Source organism: Dermacentor andersoni, chromosome 3, assembly GCF_023375885.2.
Source record: "Dermacentor andersoni chromosome 3, qqDerAnde1_hic_scaffold, whole genome shotgun sequence".
NCBI classification, from domain to species: Eukaryota; Metazoa; Arthropoda; class Arachnida; order Ixodida; family Ixodidae; genus Dermacentor; species Dermacentor andersoni.
The window spans coordinates 227,025,775-227,049,101 of record NC_092816.1 but is presented as its reverse complement, the minus strand read 5'-3'; the positions used below and the strand labels follow the sequence as shown (position 1 = coordinate 227,049,101).

The 23,327-nt window shown below is 46.8% G+C and overlaps 1 protein-coding gene across 2 annotated transcripts in view; it reads right to left on the bottom strand.

Moving 5' to 3' along the window:
* Positions 1-23,327, bottom strand: part of LOC126536157 (DIS3-like exonuclease 2) — a 330,469-nt gene that overhangs the window by 83,250 nt on the left and 223,892 nt on the right. For both annotated transcript variants that reach the window (XM_050183033.3, XM_050183050.3), the window contains 2 exons: positions 20,547-20,694; positions 10,353-10,440 (listed from right to left, as the gene is read on the bottom strand). In XM_050183033.3, coding sequence (XP_050038990.2) covers positions 10,353-10,440; positions 20,547-20,694 — 236 coding nt within the window. The remainder of the gene's footprint in view (positions 1-10,352; positions 10,441-20,546; positions 20,695-23,327) is intronic.

Sequence of the window (23,327 nt, the reverse complement as noted above, 5' to 3'; positions counted from 1 at the left end):
GCTGTGATGCGAGCATTGTCTTTTTCAGAGCGATCGCAAGAATCTTGCCGCTCTTTAAGCACTGGTGGCGCCGCCGCTGGTGGTTGTGTTTATCGCCTCTTGTGAGGCACTGGACATGCGCTCTTCAGAGCGCTGTGCTTGACCTGAACGCCTCAACGCTTTGGAAGAGACCTTTGAGGCCACCAGTCCGGAGGTTGATGGCTCCTTCTGCTGGGGCGGCGGAGCAGCGCTTGCTGCAGCCGCCAAGGGGGCAGATGGCGTCACCATCACTGTGTGGGCTGGACAGCTACCGGGAGCCGCTGTGGAACCATCCCCTGACACACCACTTCGACAAAGCTGTTTGTTGGCAGGTATGCCACCCGCCTACAAGCTTCTTTGAATATAATACGCAGCTCAAGGCTTCTCAATAAGCGGTGAAACCTTCTTTTCCTTTTTCTTACTTTTTTTCACACAAGTTCTAAGTGCTGTTCAAATTCGCCGAAAATACATCGTGTGCCTAGGCATGTTCAAGGCTGCATGCATGCGCGATATTCGGGAACTACGATGTTAGGACCACTGAGAATTGACATTATATTGTGCAACCTATGACGATCAGCAAAACCCGTCAATGGCGGATAAATTAACGGATCTCTTAGGCATGTAGGGCCCCCTGGGCCATACCTCTCGGTGATAAGGTAGCCTCACCACATATGGGATTATCTAACAGCTATGTCAGACGCTCAGTTGCCATAGTCCAAAGTTCGACTCCTTCTATGTTCTTTTTTGTTTTGATCTGACAATAGTGGGCTCGAATTTCACCTCCTCCAGTGCACTACATCTGCAGGCATGGAGTGACGCCTGACACCGGCGAAAGATGACGAGAGCAAGTGGGGCTGTACTAATCCAGGTACAACCACATTAGGAAGGCCAACTAACCTTCAACAAGAACACTCCCTCACCAGAGCAGGAATTGACCTCTCTGGTGCAGTATTCGGCCACTACCTCCCGCATGATTCTTACAATTAACCCATGGCCCTCAGTGCACAGCAGCTGTGGAGCACCTGACCAAGGCGGCGGTCAGACCTGCAATGCAGCAGAGGGTGCTAAGAATCTCTGGACCCGGACAGGTCGTCAATGGAAACAGACCCTGGCAGCCTTTAACACCCAAACTCTGTCAAGTGAGACTAGCGCAGCAGGACTCTTTGAGGAACTATCAGACATTGTTTGGGATATCATTGGCCTTAGTGAGGTTAGAAGAACTGAGGCTTAAACAGTGCTGAGAAATGGCCATGTCCTCTGCTATAGAGGTCTCCCAGATAGGATTCCTAATACATAAGGACATAGCTGGCAACATTGATGAATTCTACAGCTTTAATGAGAGAGTAGCAGTAGTTGTAATCAAACTTAGCAGTAGTTGTAATCAAACTAGGTATAGATTAAACGTAGTACAAACCTACGCTCCAACAGCCAGTCACGATCATGAGGAAGTCAGTTTTATGGAGATGTTGAATTAGCGATGAGAAAAGTGTAAACTCAGTATACTGTAGTAATGGGTGACTTCTAATGCAAAAGTGGAGAAAAAGCAGGCTGATGAGCAAGCAATTGGCAACTACGGCGTCAATTGTAGGAACGCTAGAGGAGAGATGCTGGTAGAATTCGCAGAAAGGAATAAGCTTCGAATAATGAACACCTTTTTCAGCAAGCATAGCAACAGAAAGTAGACCTGGAAAAGCCTTGATGGTGAAACAAGAAATGAAATTGACTTCACAGTTTCTGCTGATCCCAGTGTAGTGCAGGATGTAGAAGTGATAAGTAGGGTAAAGTGCAGTGATCATAGTTTAGCGAGGGCTAGGATTCACCTCAATTTGAAGAGAGAAAGCAAAATTGGTCAAGAAGAAACAGGTCGACCTAGAGGCAGTAAGGGTAAAAGCAGACAAATTCAGGCTGGTACTTGCAAACAAATATGTAGCCTTAGAACAGAGAGATGATGATGACATAGAGCTAATGAATGAAACCGTAACTAGGATGGCTTCAGAGGCAGCAATTGAAGTGGGAGGCAAGGCACCAAGGCAACCAGTAGGCAAGCTTTCCCAAGAAACAAAGGACCTAATAAAGAAACGACAAAGAATGAAAGTGCCCAATTCAACGGATAAGAAGAATTCGTGGATCCGTCAAAACTGGTCAACAAGGCGAAAGTAAGGGATATTCGAAATTATAAAGTGAGAAAGACTGAAGAAGCCGTAAAAAAATGAACGCAGCCTGAAATCAGTGAGAAGTAAACTTGGCATAGCAGAAAGTAAGACGTATGCACTGAAAGATAAGCAGGGTAATATCATCAGCAATCTTGAAGGCATAATAAAAGCAGCGGAAGAATTCTATGCAGACCTGTACGATACCCAGAGGAGTCAGGATACCTCCATTTGAAGCAGCAAGGAACAGGAAACCGAAGCTCCTCCTATAACTAGTGATGAGGTGAGAAGGGCCTCGCAAGAAGGACCTCGCCATCACAGTTCACACAGTGTGGAGCATTTTCGCACGTTTCAGAGGCATGGTCACCGGAACTACATTTTTGCACATGTCTGCCAGCCTCGGCAGTTCTGGGAACTGTGGCCAAAACGCTGGCATTTGAAGCAGCGAAGACGATTTGAAACATATGGCCTGACCTGTAGCTTTATATAGGTGGCCTTGAGTGTCTAAGGTAGTATGCTTGAGCAAAAAGCGAGTACTAGATGCTCGGTTTTTATCTCCTTGCTGTCGCGCCTTAGCATAATTCTTTTAACATTGATCACTTTTCGGTCACTCCAGTCTTCTTCAGCTTCTGTTAGCTCCATCAGGTCATCATCAGAGACAACATTATGGCTGGTGTTCATAGTTCGGTGTGGGGATATTGTCACTGGGATTTCCCCGAATGACACTACTTTGGGAATGTTTTCAAGCTGTTTTGGGTCGCAGAGTTCCAAAAAGAGGTCACTGCTAGCCATTTTTGATGCTTTGTATCCTGCGCCAAGAGCTTCGGTGAGACATTTTCACACGAGGAAGGGTGAGATCATCCTCATAATCTTTTCATGGCTTTCAGAATGAATGACATAGAATCAGGGGAAATTTTGCGATTTGTTGTTGCCAAGAGATTGAAAAACATCTTCAGTGCACCCCCGGAAACAAGGGCGCACCAAAGATCAGGGAGTCAGGGTAAAGAGCTAGCCATTAGTACCATATTTTCTTGAATCTAACACGCACCTTTCTTCCGATAAAACGGGTCCAAAAATTGCATGCGCATTAGAATTAAGTACGACCCTAAATCCGCGTTTCCATATCGCCATCGGCATTCGAAAGATGGTCGCCTCGTACGCGTTTCTAGCCTAGCTGCCGTAGCTTCCTCCATGTGCATACCTCCATGTTGTACGTGTAACCAGGTGCTGGTTTAACCTAGTCTACCACCCGTCTTCCCGTTTTCTGGGTTTATTCAATCAGCATGGAAGCGCCAACTGCAAAGGCACGCCGAGTCCACCGTGATGCAACATTTAAAAGGAAAGTTATCATGTGCGCGGAGACAGATGGAAATCGGGCCGCATCACGGGCTTTTGGAGTTCCCAAGACTTGCGTGCGGGACTGGCGCAAACACAAGGAGAATATTTTCGCCAGCATAGCAACAAGGAAGGGTTTCAGTGGACCAAAGCAGGGCCGCTTCGCCGAAATAGAAGAGCTGCTCACGGAATACGTGCAAGAGTAGCGAGCGGCACAGCGGCCTGTGAGGACCGATCAGCTCAAAGTACGGGTGATGCAGTTAGCCCTACAGAAAGGGCTAATTCAGAGTGGTGCTGGCTATCAAATTTTATGAAAAGAAAAGGCTTTTCTCTTCGAACAGACAGGAATATGCCAAAAATTGCCCAAAGAATATGAAGAGAAACTGGGCAGTTTTCAGCGGTACATTTTGAAGCTGCGCCATAGAAACGGCTACCACTTCGGGCAGATTGGAAATGCCGATCAGACATCGCTCTACTTCGACATGCCTGCCACCACAATCGCTGAAAAGAAGGAGGCGAAGCAGGTGCGCGTTCTGTCTTCCGGCCATGGAAAAACTAGTCACTGCAATGCTTTGTTGCATTGCAGATGGGCACAAGCTGCCCCCGTATCTAATCTTCAGACGGAAGACGCTCCCAAAAGGAATCGTGTTTCCGAGGGGCGTGACTGTGCGCGCAAGTGAAAATGACCATGGACTTGGTCACTGACTGGATTGATAACGTTTGGCAGAAGAGAGCCGGCAGCAGTTTGGGTCTGCATGTGATGCTTGTGCTCGACGCATTCAGGTGCCACCTTGACCAGCGCATCAAGGACAAGATGGCGGCCTGCAACACCGACCTTGTCGTGATACCCGGCGGCATGACATCGCAGCTCCAGCCGCTCGATGTTTGTTTGAACAAGCCATTGAAAGATTCGGGCACGCTACACCAAATGGCTTGTCAGTGGCTGCCACGAAATCACGCCCGTCAATGAAATGAAGCGTGCCTCGCTGCAGGACTTTGCTGGATGGGCGAAAGATGCATGGTGCACGATCCCGTCTGCCATGGTCAACAAGGCCTTTAAAAAGTGGGGTATTTTGAATGCCATTGATGTCACCGAGGATGAAGTGCTTCGGTCTGTTGATATCAATAAGGAGTTGTCTGATAGCGACGACGAGTGATATCTATTGCCCCACGCGACTCGTACCGGTGCAGTGAAAATCTTGGTGGCAAAGTACATCGCTTCCATTTGTGTTTTTATTCATCGCAGCTTTAGTGTATTGGGAATAAATCTTTTTTTCCAAATGAGAGAAAATAGTATTTCTATATGAAAGCACGAGGTGCGCGGTATTGTACTCTTTCTTTTTTTTGTTCATGGAAAATGGGTGCACATTACAATCGAGGTTTTCATTTTCTTAATTATTTGGTCATGGGAAACGGGTGTGCATTACAATTGAGGGCACATTAGAATCGAGTAAATATGGTAATGTGCAGCCTGTCCTCACCGCATGCTTATACTTTTCTCTCGTCAAGGCTTTGCTGTCAGCTGCTACACAAGACCCATCGCCTCTGCTGCAAGGGCATGTTTGCCGCTGGCGTGCAGGTGCAGCCTACTTAAGTTAGCTGTAGAATTTCGTCAGTGTGATCCTGGCATTTCTCACGTGGCATTATTGAATATTTCCAGCACTGCAACGGGCATCGAAATTAAGTGCGCTTGTTCTAAACACGTGTGCAAGAGTAATATTCGAGCCTCTCCAAAAAACTATAGCGTGGACATTCGATTGTAAATTACTGTTCTACAACACCAAAAACACCACTCTTACAACGATAAGACGTCTAGTAAGCCAGAAAAAGCCCAAGAACGAAATATGGGTGGCGACGCCTACTTCAGTTCCCGCACCTGGGGGCTGTGACGTCTTGGATTTTGATGGCATCTTCTAGGGCCTACTAAGCATCTATAGCGGTACAGATTGACTACATTGTGTTCTAAAGGAACCAAATATTAAACATGGCAAGTTTCGGGAACCTTTATTCAGCCAACGTGGCCGAAATGCGAAAACATACTTTGGAATCCTTGACGTCACGCCGACGTACCAGCGCTGGGATTTCGGCACGAAATTCAAATACTGATACTTGGACCTTCATTTTCTCATCTAATCATCAAACGATGTTTTTGAAATGACTGCCTGCAGGGTTCTCAAACAATGCTTCATTAGTCTAAACTGATTTATTGTTTTGCTTTAGTGTCCCTTTAAGGATACATTTATTATGAGAGTGCTTTCATTACATGAGTATACACCGTATTTACACGATTGTGAGTCGACCAATTTTTTAAAATGTGAAAATCTGAAGTGGGGGGGGGGGGGGGGGGGGTGACAATCGAAACCAAAACATGGCACCACCAAAAAAAAAAAAAAAAAAAGCGAGCCCGACGAGATATCAGGGGAGCTACAACGTAGTTACAATTTTATGTTTGCTCTATGGCCTTACCCGTAGTTTTCGCTATCTCATGCGTTTGTTCGCTTTTCGGAAGGGTTTTTCAACATTTTTCAGAGTTTTACAGTGCACACAACACTTATGGGGGGGGGGGAGGGGGTCAATAGTTGATGGAAGTGCCGCTGTTCCATTCGCGGCGGCACTTGCAGGGAGTATCAATAGTTCATGGAAAAGCAGACACCGCTCATGTGTTTCTCTTTCCCTGTAATGCGTTCGACTTGACTGCCGGCAATGTGTAATTTGTAGTGCTACTTCCACGCTTCCTCAGTCGTCATGAGTGCTCCAGGCCCACTGAACACATGGCACTCATTCAAAGCAGCGTTCAAGAGGGCTGCCGTCCTTTACACCAAAGAAACAAATCACTGCGGAGTGGGCTGCAAGTTCGATGTTTCTGAAGGAGTGGTGCGAGAGTGACGACTGCAGGGAAGCAAAATTTTCACCTGTGACGGCAAGCGAAGAATTTCCCACGAGCCAAAATCGGAACGCTTGCAAGCTTGTGGCGTATGTCACTGAAATGTGTGATCCTTCCCTACCAGTGAAGTGCGACATGGTCATAAAACAAGCCCGGATCTTTGCCTTTTAAGGACCTGCTCCGCCGTGAGTACGAGTGGCTGGTAGCAGAAGACTGTGAACTTACGCCAACCAGACCTGTCAAAAGAGCCTTCCTGATGGCTGCGTGTAGTTGAGTGAATTCGGCGTGGGCTGCTGTTCCACAAGATGTCATGGTGCGGTTGTTTATGTGGAATTTCGCTGGACGACGACGCACTGTGGGACTGTAGCAGCAATGACGATGGCAGAACTAGTGAGGACAATGCACAAGTGAAGACGAGTAGTCCAGTGACCATGCCAGCTACCAATAAATTTGTCTTATCAAATGCGCCCTTGGGTATGTTTCTTTTTTTCCCTGTCACACACGATATGGGGAGGTCGACTTACATTCGAGTCAACTTAGAGTCGTGTAAATACGGTACATGGTATTCTGCATGTGTTGGTTTTTACTCCATGAAGAGAACCGGCGTCTGTGGATTGGCAGCATGGAGTGGAAAATCACTTCACTAAGTCCGTTCAACTCACCTGCACCGCTGTGAATCAATTCGTCAGAAGTTCAGAAGTTCAGAACTTGTGCAGCTTGATTTCTTCGATGCAGGCACAGCGTGACACTCCAAACAAATGCCAAGGTGCAGAGATGCAGTGCAGGCATTATGTTTTTGTCTGACTAATGTGCATGGAGTGCGTAAGTGTGAGAGGTGCTGAACGGCTGGTACAATTGGCTTCTGAGGCATAAATACACCTGTGCTTGTGTAGACACAGTGGTAGCTCGTATGCAGGGTTTTAATGGTGCTTGCACACATGTGCTGTGCAAGCAGACAACAAGCAGATGTCAGCTGCGCTGCTGCTTCGCACCTGTACGTCTGCACCAAGTGGGCAGTAACGGTAGAGAGGGTGCAGCAAAATCGTGAACCAGCCCTGCACCTTTCCTGCACTTCTTAAAAAGAACAGCATTGCTGCACCACCAAAACGAATGGCAGGGTGCAGCACCTCGTGAACTGGTTGAGGGTGGCGCAAGCGGATCGAACGTACCTATCAAAAGTACCTATGCAACCTGACCAACCAATCCAATGTAACCCTGGAACATCTAAGTGCCCATCTTTATAAAATATTTGTGTCAGCGACCAGCATCATTCTCACACATTTCAAGTCTAGTAGACTTAAAATCACTATGCTATGATTACGTTAGCCTCCTGTACGAGGCCGATGGCAATACTCAACACAGCGATCACTATGGTTGGGAAACCAGCATGATACATACAAGCTTTGTGCTTTGACATTGCTTTTTTGCCCTGTAAAGCAGTAATGATATCCGAAAGGAAATCTATAAAAAGAATCCGGCAGCTATTTGTGGACACAATTTAGGTAAGCTGGGTGAGTATGTAGAGGAGTTGAACAGGAAAAAAAAAAAAGAAGGCAGTTCTCGTGTTCTTTTTTGTTTTTTTTTTGTGAGAGAAAAAAAGTGCAAACACCGCAAAAGGATCTGGGATGGTCATGCTGCATGCTTGAATTATGTGCTACATATATAGGGGAAAAAAAAAAAAAAAAAACAGATCTATAACCCAGCATCTGCCATTGCTTTGGACACTCATGCAGTCCGCAGATGTTCAATCGACAAGTGCGATTCACACTGTAGGTTTGCAGTTATTACTAACCAAAATCCTTTTATTCGTTGAAACTTCGACCAACAAACGAGGTAGTTGTGTAATGTATCTACGGATAACAATTTTAATGCCTCCCAAAGTAAACAACACAACTTATTCCATAGCAGAACAGAACTTATGCTGTTGGGATCATCATATTTATTGTACTACTCATTGCTGCTAAACCACAGCTTAGAGCTACGGTGAGAATGCTGCAGTAAGGTCACATTTAAATGCATTTTCAGACACACAAAATTGATCTCCAAGCCTGATTGTAGGCTCAAACATCTGGGCACACATCACGCTCGGTGCTCCATCTGCTCCAAAGCCAGCAGAAACTCCGGTCGCGCTGACTTAGATGACTTCAGTACCTCTCACAGAACCGTTTCCCACGTAGAAGATGCCATGACATACTAAACAAACAGCTCGACGCGAAAACAACCACCAGAAACTGCTGCCGAGTGTTTGCAGGGCATACAATATGGAGTGCACGCCCAAGCCAGCATTCTGACCGCCCATAGATGGCGCCACTGCATATACAATATGGCAGCACCGTGAAAAAAAACATCTATAATAGAGGCATTTCCTTGTCGGATGCAATTTTGCTGCATATATGTTCAACTGTACAACAAGTAAACAAAAAAACCGAAAACATAATGAACGAATCAAACTTATGCACAGTCTGTCCTCCAACTTTCGTGACCCACCAGTACTGACAAGCACAAGTGCTTATGTTTATAAACAAGCGCTCTTGCATAATAACCACGGGTGTGCATATATTCGAAACATTCGAGTAATGAATCGAATAGTGTCCTGTTCAATTTGGTTTTTGAATTGACCAATTATTCATCAATGCAAATATTTTTCCAATAATTTTCGCATATCTCAAAACGTCAAATGAGCTCAAATAACCATGAAATCGGAGCAAAAGCACGGTAAATTTTCCTCCCTGTGGACATAATATAGACATAAAACAAAAGCTTGCATAGTGGAGCAGGCGATATCAGCTAGGTAGCCATACTTTAGAGGCTGTGCAGCGATCATTCAAATTCTTTAAGACCCTTGACCATGCAAAGAAACTACTTGTGTGCTTATAATGCTCCATTTATGTTCTAATTGAGCAACGCTTCATAACGCATTATGTAATGACAAAAACTGGCTAACTTTAAGAATACTTGGATATGAAGTTCGACTTATAGTTATTGTGATAAAGGGTATTCATTTCCGAAGGACCGTCTGTTGGGCTAGTTGGTCTAACATTTTAAATTCCAAATACAGCATAAAAAATACACCTACACATAAAGAAGACGCGAAAGACGTGTTTGTCCGTGTCTTTTGTGTCTTCTTTATGTATATGTGTATGTTTGTGCTGTATTTGGAATTTACTAGGGTATTCATTATTTGCCAACTTTTCAAAAAGTATTGGATATTCGATTCGATTTGCTTCTGGCGCTATTTGGTTCGCATTCGATTCGGTTTCAAAAATCACTATTCGCACACTCCTAATACTAGCAAAAAAAAAAAGCACGGATATAAGAAATTATTGGCTGTAAAGATGCGAATGTATAATTTGGTTGGCTATGCTTTATTTCAGCGAGTATTCTGCTGCTGTAACGAAACCGAAATTGCAAGAGTTGATAAAACACGGGTCACAGTGATGTGAATTTGTTCTGCAGATCAAAAACATGCATTCCGGTAGCACAAGTACCAAGTCGACCCGCAGCTGCTAAGCAGACGTGCCGATCCTGCATCATCATTCCAATCACACAGTCGCACATTAATGACGGTGAAAGGTGCCCTTACAACTTCGTTGTAATTTCTCAATGGCAAGCCACTGACAGAGCATCAATATTAACAGGAGATGCTTTGCTGGCCTGTCAGAGGCATCACACTTGCAATTCTTTAGCATAGACACAATCGCAATTTTTTTTTCCAGCCAATATCAGTGCATATGCTTAGAAGAAATACTGAATACAGTGAAGGCATTTTTGCACTGGCTGCAACTTCAACACGGTTTTGACTGCACACACTACACGTTAGTGGTAAACAGGGCACCAGTCACCCGACTTGTCTTCAAGGTGTTCCAGCTTTCTGAGAAAGATGCCGTTACCACACATGCAGCAGCACCGCAGGGCCCCTTTGCCCGCCGGGCGACTCTCACGTCGGGTATGGCGAGAAGACTCACCCCATAGGAAAGGTGGCGTCCGGCAGCCACTTGACCAACTCTGCTAGGAACAAGGTGTGGGTGAAGTCCGCCGGACGCTGAAAGAAGCCTGCGAGGGGGTGAGAGGGGACAGCGTTCAACAAATCAGGCGTGCACACAACATGGAGCAACTCCCTGTGTCAGTGGATTGTGCAAGAGTAGCCTGAGCTGCTTGCAAAAAAAGTTTGTCAGGCATGTGAGGCCACTTGCTATTGAGGCACCAACGAACTTGATTAGCTAAACAGCCACAGTGTGCATGAGGTATAAAAGTTTGCACAGCTCGGAGGAGGTCAAAAGGATAGAAAAAGTTCTAATGAAACCATAATGAAAAAAAAAAGAAAATTACTGGATAGAGGAGTCTTGCATATTAAAGCAGAAACCCTTACCATAAAATGATCATGCAAATATGCAAGTGCATGCGTGCACGCACACACAAATGAGGCCTTCCTTTTAATGTGCTGGCATTAGGAGTGACAAAGCGAAAAAAAGTCAAGTGTGGGAAGTTGGCCACGTGATAAAGGTAAGTCACATGGTACAAAGAGGTGTGTGTGTGTGTGTGTGTGTGTGTGTGTGTGTGTGTGTGTGTGTGTGTGTGTGTGCGCGCGCGCTGTGCATACATACACAGGGACACACACCTCTACCACGTGACCTTCTAATACTATATATATATATATACAGTTAAACTTCGATAAACGAAGTCAGTAAAATTGGCAATTTGCTCTGTTATATTAAAGTTTCATTATATTTAAATCTGATATTTTACGCAAATAAGTATAGTTGACGATGAATTTTTCTTACCCAAAAGGGGCACAATTTTCAGAATTGTCGAGCAATTGAAAAAATTGAGAAATGCTAATTGGAACGAGAAAAATATCATTATGTTTAATTTGATAGTCGGCGACAACAGGTATGGTTCCATGCCGTGTCAACGATACCTTCACATCAGCAGTACAAAGCAAAGTCCCCTCCATCCCCACGGCTAATATGTCGCCGGCAGGGACCATGCCATCACAAAAAGCACTTGTAGTGGGCAGCAAATGCTTCGTCTGCCTCTCGCTTTAACAAGTCTTCGAAACTCGGGAGTACACAATCTGCAGCGCCAAGCGCTAAACGCGTGGATAGCCACCCAATCTCCCCTCGTTCAATCTTTACACACATGGCAGCTCACCTCTACAACAGGACGCACGGGCTGTGTACGTGTTCAGCCACGGGGGACGACACGCAGCCACACGGGCAAGCTAGAAATGGAGACGTGCGCCAACATGCATGCACTGTCTGTTTTGACAGCTCTGGATGCTGGTGAATGTGTCGAAGTTGTCTATCTCCAGCCAAAAACGCAGATTTTTGGTTTGTCCTCAGCAGAGGAAATTTCACATGAAAATGGCAGCTCATAATAAATAATTATGCGATTCTAGCATGCACCTTGTGGGGAGCATGTGAACTCATTTCCTCCCACATTATCAAGTCGGTGCACATTTTGGATGCACTGAGTGCCGGCAGGAAGGTCCGGGAAAGGTGCACTGCACCCTTTCCCAATTTTTCCTCACTCTCGCGACGCGCAAGCCCTTCCCCAGACTCGGTATCGGAGGTGCAAGGAGGACAGTTCCATTGTGAAGTTAAAAACTTATAAAAGAGAGTCACTGGAGGAGACGCTCTCTCTCTGATGCACCAACCTTGAACTTGACCAACGGCCTCACGGACGCCTGCCACAACCCATGAGTGACCTTGTTTTCTATCAAGCGCAACGAGCCAAGCCTATGTATTACAGTAAAACCTAGTTAATTCGGCCCAGTTAATTCGGAAATTCGGTAAATTCCGATGCGCCATCTGGTCCCGTCAAACATGTACATAACCCTATGGCATGAAACTCCCACTAATTTGGACATATTTGGTCATATTTCAGTTAATTCGGACAGTTTGCGGAGCTCAGAGGCACGTGAGGCATGTAGGATCGGGTAGCACTAGGGGGTGTTCAAATTGCACCGCCAGCGATGGCGTCTCTGATTAGCATGCGCCAATCTCAAAGGCCATGCTTGCTTGTGCTGGGAGTGCCGAAAGGCTGGAAATACGTCAAGGCCGCCATGTTTATTTTATTGCTACATAAAGTCCAGACCACACGTACACTTGTGGATGCGCGGAAGCTCGCATTCACGCGCCCACGCATGCGCAGATGGTGTGGCATGGCTCGTACATGTTGAAACATGGCGTGACCTCGGGGAACAGCTCCTCTCTGTTATCGCACGCTTGGGTTGCCTCGCTAGGGTGGCTAGAATGGGGATGTGTGAATACCGGCTTCCGGAAGCTGGCCCGAAAACTCCTTCCTGCCACGTGATGGCGTTGCTGGCAGGGGTGCCGTTAGGCCGCCGTAGTTTCTCGCGCTGTCTGCATACCTCCGGGTGGGTAAATGGTTTGATCGCGCTTAGTTTTTCCGTTTGAATGTTCTCATGCTGACAAGTATCTTCTTTTTTTTTTCAGCATTGTAGATGCTGAGAGAATTTAATGAAGTGTTTCACTGCTCTCATTGCATGTAGAAACTGCGAGCACCGACCGCACAGCTGATACAACGAGGAGGGTTTTTGCATCCACCTCTTGCCGAGGTTGGCGCGCTTATGCCTTGCTTAAAGTACAGTTCATAGGAATCACCATGGAAGGACAGCGCGTTGGAACAACTTTGAATGTGTCGCCCGCACCTTAGTCACATATTTGTGATTGTAATAGCAACGGGAGGAAGTTAAGGCAATATATCAGCAATGTGGTAAAAAAAAATCTCAAAAGTACAAAACGCTGATAACTTAATGCGAGTTTATTGCAGATAGCACAGTCATTGCAGAGCACTACATTTTTTACAAAACACGTGGCTTATAATCCCCTTGACGTTCTTGTGAGTAGCCTACTGGCTTTGCCCTCTGAGCGAAAAGCGAACACGTGATGGAGTAAAACCTAGCCACCGATCCTGTTACAGTAGTGGAATGCTTGGTGCAGCCAATCTGTGGCACATTAGCTGATAGAACCAAAAAACCCTTGAGCACTTTTGCATGTAGTCGTGTATTGCAAAATGCACGAGTGAGTTTGTCTTCGAGGGTGGGAATAAGGTTGTAGAGACAGACTGATGGGTACAGAAGGCCTCCCCCCCCACCCCCCCTGTTGCACTGTTTGCAAGCTTCTGCTGGCAATTGGTGGAGTACACTTTCTCTTGTCACAAGGCAGGCATCTCTCCATGCCTTGCAATCAGTTAAAATGATGCGCTTCCTGGCTACGTAGCAGGCAATGTAATAAACCAGGCGTGCATCACTGTGCTTCTCCATATGGTCCAAGGCAACTTCTGCTGCTTCGGCAGGTACAGGGTGTCTACCAAGTTGACATTTTCAAATTCCCTGAGTTTTCGAGGTTTTCCTTGAGTGCCTCTGCAAAATTCCCTGAGTGATGCAGAACTATGCTTTATGCCAAGATGGGCTGAAAGCATATCACCCAACGCTGTCACTCTCTGGTAAGCATATGAAAAAAATTATTTAAAAAAAAAAAAACGACTTAATCCAATTTGAATACTAAGGAGTAGTGTTTATGTTATTCAAAAAGAGAACAGAAGGGATGGGTTAGTAAAATGCACAGCAAATAAAATTTCTTCAAAAAATATTGCGAATCGAGTCGGACATTCTCAAATATGAATAAAAAGGAGATTCCTACAAACGCAAATATTTTTGAATATGAGCTATTTCTATCAACTGATAGCAAACTCAGTGGTATGAGGCCCGAGCTTTGTCACAACTGAGATTCTCTCTTATCAGCTCGTAAGTCAACTTCAACTGTCCTGACATACTCTCAGCCCGCGCACGACGCCTCAGTGTTGTGTTTCACTGCTTTAAAGAGTTTATTTTGGTTTGGATGAGGGACACCTGCATCTCGGCATCAGCCAACACTTTGTTTTTTGCGCTCAAGCTTTTTCAAAATGGCGGCAGCACGCTTCCTTTCCTGTTCATTCATCAATGCGTAAGTCCTTTCTCTTCTTGTCCTCCTTCCGCCACTTGTTCGCTCCACGGACCATCTGAAGCATCTCCTTGGTCAGTTGCACAGTCCATGTCCAATTTTTCGAACTCCTTAGGGGCCGCGAAAACGTCAGAAAAATCGGCCAGTTGGAAAAAATAAATGCATGTCATTTACTGCCCTTAAGGGCTCAAACCGCCACAGGTACATTCGAAAATGCTCTGAAGGCCTGTTGGTACACATATTAGGTATATCGGTGCTCGTACTGTGACAGGAAATACCGGGTGCACGCGTGTATAATTAAGGAATACATACTGTGTCCTGTGGCAATAGCGTCTTCCCACGCTTGTTATGGTTCACTGCAATGCTTTTGCATATGCTTCACCAAGTAACATTTCTGTATGGAGGCGAACCTGACTTGCGGGAACCGGCATTATGTAACGCTACGTGCTTTCCAAGCTTCTAAGCCAATCGCGAGGACCACAAAGGCGGAGTCTGTGCCATTGCTGACAGCAGCAAAATCTTTCAATAAAAAACACGGCACCCAACGGCAAGAAGCTTCAAAGCGAACGTCGAAGCAGCTATAGGTCTAGCGTTGCTGCAGTGGTGGCTACGGCCGCCAGCAGATCAGTGTGCGAGAGCACCGGTTCGAGGCGGCTAGGTAATCAAAAAGGCAGCGGTGGTAGCTTTGATTAATGCCATTTCGGACCTGCGGTCACGGCAAAATGTCCGGAAAATCGGACGGCGAAGAGTTCCTGCGTCCAAAATTTCAGACTTTCTGATACATTGACTCTATGGAGTATGTGGTGGTGCCACGAAGCCGTCCAAATTATCGCTAATCCGGCAAGACGGTTGTTGAATGTACACTGGCAACTCCTCCAGCCGACGACAGGACGTCACAGATGATTCATTATGATTCCTGTCTGTTACTCGAGCCAGCATTACCGCGGCTTTCGACCCTTTCAATAAGATTACAGCTAATTTTCTCTGATAGAGGCACAAATTCCAGAGTTTTTCCAGACTGCTCAAAATCCCCGAGAATTCCTGGTTTTCCCGATTGGTAGACACTCTGCAGGTAGTGCAGTGTCGTTCTAGGCTGCTTCTTCATTTTTCTGGAGCAGCTGCTACTCCGCTAGCAGGGGCTCCAAAATTCCGGGGGCACACTTCTTTCCTTGCTCTTTCTCTGGAAAGCTGTAAAAGCTCATGCACTACTGTAAAAGCTTAACAGAGCTGCTCGGTGTAGACCACGAGAGCTACCTTGTGCAGCGCCGTAGCCTACATACGAGACTGACAGGCTGACGGCGCCCCCAACGGGAGCGCCAAATTTTCTCCCAGTGGCCGGAATGCGCAGCGGGGCCTCGCTAGGCAATGGCGGCGGCGCCGTGGTCTTCACACCTGCCGATTATAGCCACCCTAGTCTCGCATCGGCGCGCCTGGCTACGCAGCTGCAGCGCGGAACGTTCAACTCTCAGTGAAGCAAATTTATATCATGCAAGAAAGTGGCTCTTCTTTCCTTTTTATGCTGATCTAACAGCTATAAAAATATAACAATTACGTTTATAGATATTGAAGCATTTTGAAACACTGTCGATAACGAAGTACGAAACGGCGCCTGCCAAGGCGTCTGTGAGTGAGCCCAGTGAGCGTGTGCTGTCGTGCGTCTATGTGTATGCAAACCGCCATTACTTGTGAGGCTCGGCAAGCGCTAGGCTCTCGGACGTGAGCTTACGCGTGTCCGCAAGCGTACATGTGGTCTCGGCTTAATAGACAAAAGTACGTCTCAAAAAACATGGCGGCAATGACATACTTCTGGCTTTGCAGTCGCTTTTGCCGCTTGGCAAAATCAGTCACCGACTGATTTTTCGGACTCCAAAAATTCGGACTTGCTCGATTATTCGGTCTGCTTCGTGGCACCGCCATTCTCCTCATAGACCATAATGTATAACAACTGCCGAAAGTTCGGACACCTTGCAACCTCTCATCTGATTTTTCGGACACTCCTTGAGCCAACTCAATCGAGAGCACCATGCACCGACTCTGACCAGTGCATGGTTCGACTTGCTGAATGCCATTTTTGTTTTGAACAAAGCCTCCTTGCTGCCCCACAAAGTGGCGCTACTGCAAATCCCTGCTCATCATCATCGTTTCTGCCTGGTTCGTAGTTACAGCAGTTCCAGTCTCAGCCTAGTAAGCCATGTCAAGATAATCCAGCAGCTGATTTGTTTATTTCTTCGTGCACGATGCTGCGAGTAGGCCACGCTGTTCGTTTGTGCGACTGGTGTCGGCGTGACGGCATGGTGATGTTTGCTTTGTGTGCTGTGTTGAGGTTGCGGTGATGCAACGCGGCATACGGAAACATTGCGTCGAGTGTCTAATGGTGCCGACAGTGCCCGCCCAGACTGCGCTGGGGAATGCCGGCAAGCGGGTGCCGGGAGGCCTAGGATTTGTCGCCTTCCGATGTGCTTTCTACTGACGCCGAAAATGTTCTGCCGAGACCTGCACAGTGGTTGCATTGCGATTCCGGACACCGTCTCATTTGACAGTTTCACAGGTGCTGATACTGCTGTACTGACATGCGCAGAACTCGACGACGGCGAGATCATTCGTCAGGTTTCTGCTGACGAATGATCTCGCCGACTCCAAGTCGACGCACCATGTGCTACGCTGCCGTCGTATGCGGAGTGTGTACAAGCAGTGACTGTGTATTCAGCCGCCTATAGTGACCGTACGACCCTCTTCGAGATTCAGGCTTATCTGATTGCGTGTTGTGGGGTTGCGTGTCCCCTGATATGTTGTTTTCCCACATGGCTCCCGTCTCCTGTTCTCCAGCTTCGCCGCGTGGCCTGGAGTCCGCGGCGGTCGGTGTAGTTGAAGCGCAGTACAAGAGATGGCGCGAGTGTTGCGCTGCTAACGCTGCCTCACGGCGGGGTTACTTGGGTGCGGAAAAAGAAGGCTCTTCCTCTTTGGTTCGGGAACGGCAAGCAGCGCGGACATGCCGAGCGTGCGCCGATCCATGCTTCTGCGAGACCGTCTCGTCAGGCCTCGTGCGAATGCGCCACCGTTCGCTTGACCGTACGTGCGAACGACCAGGCAGTGGTATCTAGCATGGGGCGAACATATTTGCTCGCTATCCGGTCGCGGTGAGTCTGACTTCCGCGATTTGTCGCGCGCTCATCGGCATGTATTGTGGATAGCAACTCGGCTAGCAGGCATTGATCTATGAAAGGTGCAATAAATGCCCTTGTAATTGTTTGCACTAGTGTGTTGTTGTTCCTTTGTCCCAAGAGCACGGGTGAGAATCCCACAGTGTAAATGGAACAGCATGCAACGGCACATTCACGAATTCTTCAAGCCTACTGCCGAGCCCGAATAAGTGCGTGGAAATAAAGGATTTATTATTTTTTTTTCTTAATCTGCTCTTTTGGACACCTGTTTATTCAGACATTTCCGCAGTCCCTGTGACGTCCGAATAAACGTTTGGTAACTGTACGTCTGCATCGCTATGGTTATTGGCACAGTAGTTATCGGTCTATGCTAGCAACCCTAATCTATACATACATGTTTTTTTTCTTTGTAATGCTGTCCGCCATTTCCAACATTGTTTTTTTATTGTGAAGTTGTGTGGTTGCGAAGTTGTGCAGTTTTTTTTCGTTGTCGTTTTTATCGTGTTTATCGGTTTGCGTTAGGTGCGTGTGCGAAGACGGTGGAACGTTCTTTGTGTGTTAAATTTTGTTTGCGCTTTTCTTTTTTCCGTTCATACTTTCATTTTTCTTGACATCGTGTGTGTACCCGTTGCTTCGTTGCTACGCCTAGCCGCACCCCGCAAGCCACGCCACCATGTACTCTTGTGCCCCACCGAAGCGGGTGAAGTATGGTGCAAAGGATTTGGCAGCGATAGTAGAAATATTGAAAGCCATGAAAGGCAGGGGTGCCTCGGCAGGTCATAATGAATAAATTCAATGTGAAGAGAAGCACGCTCAGCACGTATGTGAAAAATGAAGCGGAGATTCTTCAGGCTTACGACAGCGACAAGTTCGCTGACAACAGGAAGAGACTGCGAACGGCAGCGCACCCGAAACTTGAAGCGTTGTTAAGATGGATTGCCGACTCGCGCGATGCACAGTTGCCTTTGAGTGGCCCCCTTATCTATGTGCAGGCCAGAAAGTATGCGCTGAAGCTCAGCATCGAAGACTTGAAGGCATCGGTAGGCTGGATCGACCCATTCAAGAAAAAACACGGCCTGGTCTTCCGAAGCATGCGCGGCGAGAAAGGGGCGGTGAATGAAGGCGTTGTCGAAGAACGGAGGGTCGGATTACCCGCACGCCTAGCCGATTATGATACCTGTGACATTTTTAACGCAGATGAGACGGCCCTCCTCTACAAAACCCTGCCAGATAAAACCATCACATTTAAGTGGGACCCTTGCATTGGTAGTAAATGAAGCAACGACAGAATAACAGTTTTTCTGTCTACCAACATGACTGGCACGGAGCGGCTACTGCTACTGATAATCGGCAAAGCAGAAAAGTCGAGCTGCTTCAAAAGCATAAGTAAACTTTCCGTAGCCTATCGCTCGAATCAAAAGGCGTGGATGACCTCAGCGATATTTCAGGCCTGTCTGTGCGAACTGGACCGCTGCTTTTGTGCAAAATCGCGCAAAACGTTAACTGTTCTAGATAACTGTAGTGCGCACAATAATGTGTCAGGGCTTACAAACATGCTTCTTGTAGCGCTTTTCTTGCAGCTTTTTTTTGTCGCCTAACACAACAGCTTCCCTGCAGCCTCTGGATCAGAGAATTATTCAGTGTGTGAAAGGCCGATACAGAAGACAAGTGCTTGAGTGCATGTTGCTCTGCATGGAGGCAAAGAAAAAATATGATGTAACTCTGCTCAGTGCAGTGCACATGGTGGCACATATGTGTAGAGCAACACGCCACCCACAGTAATTGCAAACTGCTTCCGACAAAGTGGTTTTGTCCGTGACAATGATTCTTTGGAAGCCGGGGACGTGGATGTTAACCAAAACGCCGAGGGAGATAACAGTCGCTTCGACAGACTTCTGCCTCCGGACCTCCCGCTGGACGAATACATCCACATCGATAGTGACGTCGCCGTTGCCGGTCGCCTCACTGACGACGAACTACTGGATGTACTAGGCAATCATGTGCAAGTCATGGATGCATGTGAAGTGCTGCACCGCACTGCTTAAGAGGCCGATGACTCCCTTAAAGTTTTGGAGGACATCTGTGTCGTTTCTCCCGACAGTCTGCGCAGACTGCACCACCTACAAGAACTCCGAAAAATTGAGCTTTGCACGCAAATTTCTCGTGTGCAACAAGCAACAATAACCAGTTATTTTATAAAGTAAAGGCATGTTGATGTTTTATGCATTTTTTTAGTTATTATTGTCGAAACCTCGTTAATTTGACATTCGGTTGCTTCGGACATTTTCTCCGGTCCCGTGAAATCTGAATTAACGGGATAGCAATAGGGGCTTGTTGGTACGGCATATCTTATTTTGTTATAGCACAAGCTTGACACAGACAACAGAAGGCACATCTGACACACACAGCGCTTGTGTGCACAGTGCTGTGTGTGTCAGATGTGCCTTCTGTTGTCCGTGTCAAGCTTGCGCTATAACAAAAAAAGAAATGAATTAACGGGGTTTTACTGCATCTATTTACCTAGTGGACTTTCCCTCTCCAAGTGTTGCTTATTGCTTGCAGCAATAAACATGGTTAGAGCTGATGCCACCGGTTGCCTTATTTGCCTGAAGATGAAGTAGCTACAATTACGTGCGCTACAAGTTGGGGAGTGCTACAGAATGACCGTATGTGGCTAGATTTGGAGCTTGCCTTATGCCGTAGCCTCACGCAGAGCATACCCCCCCCCCCCCCAACCATTTACCAAGAAAAAGTCTGGATTAGCCCATATATGATCGGATACAAAACCGAACACTCATCCCCGGCATTGTCAACGGGCTACCAGCGTCATTGCCCATGTCATCATGTGATGGCAACTGAACAAGTTCTCACATAGTTGGTGACAGCAAGCCGCTTCTATTGTGAAAGCTCAATCAAAAGTGTAGTTACTTCAAAATCTAGTAGCGATAAAATGATCGGGAGTCGACTCTAATTCCTGCTGTAGCTGAACAATAACAGTTCACTGTGGTAGTTCAGCCTCCACAACACTCACCAGGTGGGCACTCCTGGGCGGGCACCATGAGGCGAGGAAAGCGTGCGTCTCTCGGAGAGAACAGCACCCACGCAGGGTTGTGGTCCTGCAGCTGCCGCAAGAGGCCAGCTGTCACCCTAGAGTTCTTGGCCTCCAGGATGTGCACCACCTGCACAGGGTGACACCGATGTGAATGACTGGTCGGTCAAGTCAATGACGTAAACATACGGCGCCGCAAACAAGTCCAAAATGGTCGATGTCATATATTCACGGAGCCGTCTGTATGTTTAAAAACTGCGCCAATTTCCTAACCTTTTCTTTCCTGCCATGTGCTGCCACTATGTGGGAATACACGGAATTTTTTCTAGCACCTCTATCTCGGTTTTCGTTGCATGGTTTGTTTTACAGCTAGTTTGCTCCGGCGCGTCTATGCACTACCGCTCATGTATTGGCGCGCACGCGGGCGTGCGGCAGTTTGAGTTTTGTTCGGCAGGTGGCTTCGGCTTCTTGCGCTCGCAAAACTGATAGCTATCTCGTTACTAATTGCTCAAAGGGCGATTTCTCACACCCGTTTCTCGCTCGTTCAGTGCTCACAGGGGTGCGCATAGTTGACGGAAGGATGCCGCTGTGCATGCGTTTCCTTTCTTCTTTCTTTTTTTTGTGAGACTAGCGAAAAACTAATTGCTTCTGGTTGGCAATAAGATGAAGATTAGCAGAAGTTTGTCACATGTTTTGCTTTTTTGATGGGCACACCACTACACAGTTTTCTAGAGTGCGTTCATCTATGCAGTTCGATTACGCTATGGACGTAAATATTAGTGTAAGAGCAGGAACAATTGACAGTTGCGAAATATTCTCGTGTGCACATTTTCTAAGCCTTGAACTATGTGTATAACAATGCATCAAATTTTTAATTCTTGTAAGTTTATTTCCTTTTGTTGTTGTTGTTATTCATGAAGAAAGAGTACATATATACCAATGCAAAATAATTTTTTATCTCTTTACGGTCACCCAAGAAAAATTACGGTAAATTTTTTTCGAAATAGCTCTATCAGAAGAATCGGAATCTGCAATAAAAAGAATCTACCCTGGGTGATCACATTTGGCAAAAAAAAAAAAAAAAAAAAAGACCCTGAAAGGGTTAAGGTAATGTCCCAGCGCAATGCAGGGCCCAAGGGCACATCCAACACCGGCGAAGTGCGTAGGTTGGCGCAGGAGCAGGACGTTAGAATACGCCGATGGCTATTTTACGCATTGACGGCAGTGCGAGCTGAAAAATAAAGAAAATTAATTCTGGGGTTCATGGGGTTTAAAGCGCTTGCAATAATTGCGCGACACCATTGTGTATCCGAATGATGAAGTGGGGCTTGCGTGCTCGTGAGCACGCAAGCCCCACTTCAAGGTAAGCCCCGTCTCTCCTTGTGTGTTGAATTCTACTTTTCTCTCACTCTATCTGTCATGCCCGAGCTCAAAGAAAGTAGTGTGACAAGCACATTGGACAGCTGCTTCAAATTTTTCTGCTGCAAAGCGCAGACGAAGGAAGGCATAGTTCAAATGGCCGCTAAGATGCTACAGTTATCCTTGGTTGGGGTGATCGTACGACAGCTGGAGGTCTCGGCGATTCGTTCTGGGAGTGCTGAAAATTATGTTCTCCCCTGTGTTCAACGATTCAATGAGTCCGACAAATTTTCCTCGAGCCTCCCTACCACTCTGGTGGCTGCTTATGCGGACTGCTAAGGGAACAGTGCCTCTAGAGCTGGCTAATTTGGCAGATATGTACGGTTTGCTATTGTTAGAGGCAGCCCAGTGGCCTGCTTAGCAGTCTCCAGTTGATGCAGCCCTTTTCTTACTAAATTCAAACTGCAATAGTTGACGCACAATTTCATGACCCGTGTTGCCGGAAGTGTCCTTGTAGGCAGACCAGCCATTATTGGTGCCTACTGCACCATTATTGGTGCCTACTGCACCATCAGTAAGGGACGAAACTGGCAGAGCAACTGCCAAGCGATGACAAAGGCTACAAATCGAGGCCCCTCCACAAAGAAGCAAGTGTCCTGGACACCCTCCACTACGTTTACAGAAGGGGACGCACCCTCGGAACCCTGCAGCAATGACGAGGGGGCAGCCCGGGTGGAGAGCCAGCTGGGAGAAAAACTCGCCGCCCCAATGGGGTGTTGAAATTGTTTTGTTTAATGGCCCAAAGCGACCGCAGCGTGACCTATTGTGTAAATAGTTGTATATAGTTATTCGACAGCCTCAGGGAGGCAAGGAGCCGGAACTGGCTGGTATTGCAAAGGGAATGCGTGGCCGGAGACAGCATGTACAGCTGTTGCCCTGGAAGGGGTCGCAATGAGAATCAATCAATCAATCAATCAATCAATCAATCAATCAATCAATCAATCAATCAATCAATCAATCAATCAATCAATCAATCAATCAAGTTTTATTTTCGCTGCATACAATACATTGTTACTGCTACATTGTTACTGGCTGTGCCATGAAGCTGTCCGCTAAACTGCTGCTGTTCAATATGCAGACGTTCATCATCGCACTGATCAGTGCAGCTATACCCGCTACTATTTCGGCTGTCCCGCACGCAACCCCAAACTGCGTGGAACCATGCCTTGGCCGTACCCCTGCTGACTTTCGTCAAGTTACGCTAGCCATCCGGATGGATGGATGGATTTATGAGTGTCCCCTTTGATCGGGGCGGTGGGTTGCGCCATCAAGCTCTTGCTATTATACTGCCTAATGTCCTACTTGGGTAAAAAGAAAAGAAAAAAAGAAGAAACAAAACAACAA